The sequence below is a fragment of the Gossypium hirsutum genome, chromosome D10 (assembly GCF_007990345.1).
Source record: "Gossypium hirsutum isolate 1008001.06 chromosome D10, Gossypium_hirsutum_v2.1, whole genome shotgun sequence".
NCBI classification, from domain to species: Eukaryota; Viridiplantae; Streptophyta; class Magnoliopsida; order Malvales; family Malvaceae; genus Gossypium; species Gossypium hirsutum.
Genome location: NC_053446.1, coordinates 65,059,665 through 65,066,469, shown reverse-complemented (window position 1 = coordinate 65,066,469; position 6,805 = coordinate 65,059,665). Strand labels below are relative to the sequence as shown.

The window sequence follows — 6,805 nt, the reverse complement described above, 5'->3', positions numbered from 1 at the left end:
TAATTGTTGAAATTATAATTTCCAGGATATTTAAATATAATGAATTATGGCCGACCAATTGTTTTCTGGCATGGGAAAATGACATGAATAAAACCCATTGGAATGAGGTTGGCTATTGAGACACCTTTGTTTAGTTGGCTTAGATTTTGGCCACATATTTGTGAGCCAACGATTTTTAGCTACCGCCCCATTGCATCTATGAAGGGAGAGTTAATGATTATAGTGTTTTGTGTGTTGTTTTACAATGATTTCTTCTTGATTGATAAATAAGAGAATAATATATTTTAACATATTTGAATTTATATTTTTTTATCTTGATAATAATGCTCATACCAATTGAACTAAGATTTAATCGACAATATTTTATATACTTTAAAATAGTGAAATCTTAATAAATTTAATCATATATAAATATTTAGAGTTAAATTTTATTATTATATCCATTTAAAAAGTTTCCAATTTTTCTTGAACGATAAAAAGATAATAAGAATGAAAATTTTTGAATGAAACCTGTGTAGAATATTTGTTTGGGGGAATTAATTGAGACGACGACAATGATGGGATCGATCCCAAGTATAGAACAATTGCCATTAATGTTGGAGCAAAGTTCCATGAATTTGGCTGTGTTGTGAAACTGGGAAATCAACCATGTTTAGCTCGTGGGGCGGTGAAGTAGTACTGGAAAATTCAAACTATCAATTCTTGATTTAATCAATTCATAATTAGTTTAATTTTTTATTTCAATTTAATATTTTAATTAAATTTTAATTTAATTAATAAATTTACTGATTCAATTCAATTCTAAAATTAGTGATGAAATTATGATTTTTATCTCTTAAATTTAAAATTTTATTTCCGCTGATTGACTCGATAATTAAGGTATCACAATAAGAATACCACATTATATTAAATCAAAATATATATAAATACTAAATTCTCCAATTAATATAATACAAGGACTAAACTATAAATTTTTCAATTTTGAAGGAGATAAAACTAAAATTTAAATTTCAAGAAATCAAAATATATTTTTTATCATTGAATTAAATTAAAATTTTATAATTTTTAAAAGGATTAAAGGAAAATTTTTTATTTTGGGAGCAATGTCTCCTGAAAGCACCTCTAGTGTTACGCTTAAAATCTTAAGACTTCATTCTTTTTCAATAATGTCAAGAATTCATTGACATCATGGCGAGAGAGGCAGTGGTCTTGACTTTCTAAAAATGATAAAATTTTATAATAATAAAATTACATTTATCTCTAATAATTTATAATTCATCTTTGATTTTCCTAAAGCAAATTTTTAGTTTCGCGATTGACATTATGATCGAATTTTATTTGATTGTTTAATTAACGAAATTTTGATTAGGTTTTATATGAGCTAATGATTTTCACCTAAAAGTGCAAAAGAAATGCAGAAAACTGACAATCTGTAATCCAGACTGTTATTGTTTTTAGAAGATAATGATGAACTAATTGGGATTTTATTAATATTTACTTTCGTTAACCTAATCTCATTTATTTAAATAATTCCTGTCATTGTAATACATGTAAAAGGATAACATAAAATAATGGCATCTAATGTAACATCTTAATCAAATTCAGAATCTTTCATCATTATATATATATGCTGGAAAACCCTTTAGGTTAGAGACATCATCATATTTTATAATTTTTGGATTTATATAATTTGTTTAAACATGCAAATTTGGGTCCCACTCACCCATTTTTTGCAAAATTTCAAAGTTCACATTAAGCCTAATGATATTAGGTGTTCAAATCATAGTGTCATAGGTTCAAATAAGCTTATTTGTTGTTGTTGGGAGTTAACCATGATTTACTCTTGTCAGGAGTGTAAGTAAATTGCAATTGATTTTCCTTAGTAATTAGTCACAAGTGTAGCCATAAATAATTTGTTTTATTTAAATCTTTGTTAACATCAGGTCTTGGGTTCGAACCTGGACAACCCTTGAAGCTCAAATAGTTCCATCTGTTGTTTAGCTTCTCCTCAATTTCTTAATCTAGGGTGTCAAAGAAAGATGTTATATATATAAATTTTTTTTGAACAATCTCATTGATCATATTTTCTTTTTACTCAATATCTAGAACTATCCATAACCCCTCCCCAATCTATAAATAGGAGGATAATATGTTTCAACACATTCAAACTCACATCCTCCTGCATTGACAACAATGCTATGCCTATTAAATATTTCTCATTAAAAAAAAACTTTTTTTTTAAATATGGTATCTTTCGCTTACGTTTGGTTGATAATGGCCACTAATTAAAGTAAAAAAGGTTATTAATTTCTCTCTATCTTATTATTGAGTAGGATGCAAGCTAAGACTATAAGACTATGTACTTAATAATTGAGAACATGCATCAATTTATGTTAATCTACTAATTAAAGTGCTACCATTTCTAAATAAACTAGTAAAAGAAATGGACCACATAAATCATCCCCAAAAATGTATTTAAAGAAATATTTGGGTGGCTAGGTGTTCATTCTTCAATGATGATTTCATACCTAAAATCATATTATATATATAAAAAATTTTAAAAATGTTTAAAAAATAGGATAAGATTAAATATCAAACCCCAACCGCCCATTTAATTAAGACCACAGTTTATGTTGATGGTATGTCCCAATCATAGAGCCTCACAAAATGGCTGCTGATGATCTAAAACTTTCATCACAAAAAACTAAAAATTTAAATATAAAAAAAAAGGTGTTCAAGTCTTTTTCATTTCAGTAAATAAAGTCTTTTGAGAAAAGGATAGGTTTGAAGCTGAAATGGAATTTAATTATTTTGGAATAAATGTTGTTTTGTACCACATCTTTAGATTGAAATTCCATTTGTCAATGGGTCACATTGTTTGCTTATCATGATGGGTTAAAAGGAAATTATAGTTTCATTGATACGGGTATTGTATTTAATATAAAATGATATGGGTTCGAGTGTGCTGAAACGCATTATCCTCTTTATTTATAGATTAGGGAGGGAATATGATTAGTTCTAAGTATTGTGTAAAAAATCCAGATATGATCAGAAACTATAAGTTTAATAAATTAGGTTTTTAAAATTTTCGAAAAAAATCAAACGATGTGTCATCGGATTCTAACCTTTCAAAGAATTATACACTATCAATGTGACATGTTTACATTTTATTTCAAATAAATTCTTCATATCGACTTAATACATGGTTTTATATTTGATGGAGTGTAGATAAGGGGTTAAGGCCACTACTCGAAAAAAGAGAGTTTTTTAGTGTTTTTGAAACTTATGAAATTATAAGTTCATATAATAATAAATTTATATTTTGGTCTTTAAAAATTTATAATTCATTTTTAGTCTTTTTAGAACAGTTTTCTAACTTCAACCCTAATTTGATGTGCATAATTTTATGCAATATCAATAGACTGGAATATGATATCATCAAAAAAATTTAAAATTTCAATTTCATTTTTAATAATGTCGTTATCATTCGATTCATTAACATTGCATCAAATATTAATTAAATTTGAGATTTTATGATAGAAATGCTGTTGGTGACAAAGCAATGCAATAAGATGAGTAAAAACTTTATATATTTCATTTCACCAGCTTTTGCTTGATATATTATGTCCCTTCTATAAATCCCAGTTTGAAGTAACCTTGCTTTAGTTTCCATGGAGTTCAATGATGGTATCTTTGATATCTCAATCTCTCAGCAGCCATTTATATATACAGGAACATGGCTAATCCAAAATCCGCGACGTGTATGACCATGTCATCGTCGAGAAGGACGTTGGAAAAGCTTTAGATCGCGTGACGAACAATCGTTGTCTCGCAAACATCATGAAGGTAATCTAGAGCAATGTCTTTAACCTTTAAGAACAAAGTTCAAACACTTTGATTGATCATGTAACTAGCTTTCTAAACTCCCATTAGGCATGAACTTGGAAACTAAAGCCTTGAATTCATTGCCTTGGTAATCAATGCTTAAGCAACAAGTTACGACCTCGAGAAGATTCCGATGTCAAACTTTTCTATAAAGCCTTATATTTCGTACGAAGCTCTTTGAACAATGAATGCAAGTTGCCGTTGACGTACAAAGCTTAGGGAATATAAGTTTTCGATCGGCAGAGATATGGTGCTGATTAATTTTAAGCTACATTCAAAAAGACTATTCTAAGGTGCCAACAACCACATTGACCACCAAGGGTGAGTGCTAGAAATTTTTTCGAGGGAAGGGCCGGAATTAAGTTACATATTTTTAGGAGAGCTAAAATATAATTTCACCATTTTATTAACTTATATTTTTATAAGTTTTTAAATGACTAAATTAAAATTCTATCATTTTTGGAAGGTTAAAGTGTAATTTTACTATATACTAAATTATAATTTTATAGATTTTAAAGGACCAAAAATGCAATTTCACATTTTAGAGGCTAAGCCCCTTGCCAATCCTGGTTGCCACTGTTGACTACCTTGCTATTGTCAATAATGGAGGGAAGCCCAAAAAAAAGTAAAATGGGTACTTTTTTATCCACAAGCCCAATCCGCCCAAATTTAAATTAAATAATTTTTAAATTATTTTATTTGAATTTAATTATAAAATATATAAATATTAATCTATTTTCTTCATATTTTATTTTAAAAAAATAAACAAGCCACTTGGCTAATCTGTATGGGCCAAACTTGAGCTTTTGACCTGGAATTTTTTTTAGAATCGAGTTATGGCTCACCCATGGATACTTTATACTACAAATTTTTTAAGTTTTTACCACCTTCTTGTATTTTTATAAGTTTCAGACCTTAAACATAACGCTCAAATTTGTGTGCTTTTATAAAAACGAATCAGAAGCATTCAAAACAAACAATTTCCATTATGCTCTCATGAATTTGTTCAACGAGTTGGATCGAATTGTAACATAATTTGAACACCATGTGTATCCACATATAAGTCAACCACCTAAAATCAACTAACTTGCATGGTATTCGTTTTACCTGTAATTAGCTCAAAGTTATAATTAAATAATATTCAAACGTTTTATTTCTTTAAATATATGTAGAAACTTAAAAAAGATTAAACTCGTATTGAATATATACTCTTATTCGACACTCACTCAAATTGAAGTATATATATTATGTTCAACACAAACAAAAGAAAATTGAAGGAAAGTTTCAATATTGCCAGATTTTATCCCAATTAGACATCTGATATCTCTATGATTTTATCCCAAAAAAAATGGACAAAACAACCCATGAAAAAAAAAACTTAGTAAAGGGTAGAAGTTATCCACAGATTGAACCTGAGACTGGTAAAATCATTTGTCGCTTCACCTATGATTTAGTCGACACTATTACCATAATTTGTAGTTGTCCCTTAGATTAAACTTTATTATAACTATCTAAGAGGATAACAAGTTTCTTCACCACCAGTGCTCCGTAGGAAATTAGCATACTTCGATGCACAAAAAGGGTTTTCTATATCAACGGCGGTTGCTTGTAAGTACCATTCTTCGGCCTTAGGGAGGTTGTTCCTCACCTTCCATAAGAACTCCGCGTATAGCTCTAATGCCTCCACCTCTTGCGGTTCAACCCGAACCGCACGTTTGAAGTATTCCTCCGCCCTATCGAGTTCCAAACATTGATAACCGAACAAAATTAGCAAACTTTTTTCTATCAATTAGGCCATCATATGCAGTGTAATCAAGTTACCTATCATGGTTCTTGATAACGAAGGAAAGAAACTGAGCATAATTCGAGAGCAAAAAAGGATTATACGGCTCCTCAGCGATACGCATCTGATAAATGAGGTTCATTCTCAAACGCATCCCATGGTTATCATCTAGTTTCAACCGCATGTTTAGAGGAGACACCATTACCTTATAATATACCCCTCCTTGCATCCTTGAAGCTTCAGCCACCATTGATTTCCATAACCCTAATTCATCGATCTCCGCCACGACCACATTCTCGTAGAGTCTCGGGTATTGGAAAACACCGATGAAGGCCTTGTTAGTCATCGAATGGACCGAATAATTAGCCAAAAGGAGCATCACATAAACCATGAGAGTAGGTGTTGTGGAAAACACTTGTTGAAATAGCCACACAAATGTTATTGTCATGTCCCTTTGCATTTTATTCATAAGATCTATTAAATCTTCACAATTTAATCCTTCCTTTATAACCAATGTGTAACTTTGAAGCTCTCTAATGATCAACACAAGTGAAGAAAAAGCCTTTTTAACAGAGCAATATGCAAACTCCCCTGCATCAACAAACCCTTCTTTCCATCTTTGCTTCCGCTTTATCATCTGCAACGAATGGGGAATACCGAAACTGTTCGCTTTCTGCTCGATACTAATCCGGCAAACCTTGTCTTTTTCAGGCCAATCCGGCCATATTCCGAGCAAATTAGAGTCAAGTAACTCAACTTGCAATGAAGAATCCATTCTTTGTTCATCATTGGCATTGGTATTGGCATCATCGAATGGATGAACCTCGGCTCCATCAGAGAAACCGTTGAATTGGGCATGGCGAACGAGTTTCAGGCTATGCCATTCGAAGTTTCTTGAGCTAAAAAGAGTTGAATGATGAACCAAGCTATAGGTCAAACGTTGTTGGTTGAATCCACTATGAATTGCTAACCATACAGCAGAGATTAAAGAAGCTGATTTTAGTGGATCTTTGATTATGAACATACTTTTTGGTGCAAAATTTAGTGTCATATTTTATAAAATATGGTCTTTTATCTGCTAAAACAAGATCAAAAACCAAAAAAAGAAATCACCATTAAAGCTATGAAGGGATTTAA

At 30.5% G+C, this 6,805-nt stretch overlaps 1 protein-coding gene across 1 annotated transcript; it reads right to left on the bottom strand.

The window, feature by feature from the left end:
* Nucleotides 1-5,091: 5,091 nt before the first annotated feature.
* Nucleotides 5,092-6,805, bottom strand: LOC121222588 (uncharacterized). The gene is made up of 2 exons (XM_041103636.1): nt 5,707-6,805; nt 5,092-5,618 (listed from the first exon to the last, which is right to left on the bottom strand). The coding sequence occupies exons 1-2, from the start codon at nt 6,717-6,719 to the stop codon at nt 5,393-5,395; spliced, it is 1,239 nt and encodes a 412-aa protein (XP_040959570.1). The 5' UTR covers nt 6,720-6,805; the 3' UTR covers nt 5,092-5,392.

Bases quoted from the DNA above. Each gene is read 5' to 3' on its own strand.
- LOC121222588 (XM_041103636.1), bottom strand. From the start codon at position 6,719: ATGACACTAAATTTTGCACCAAAAAGTATGTTCATAATCAAAGATCCA. The intron at 5,619-5,706 runs GTAACTTGATTA...GGAACTCGATAG, and splicing joins GTTATCAAGAACCATGATAG to GGCGGAGGAATACTTCAAAC.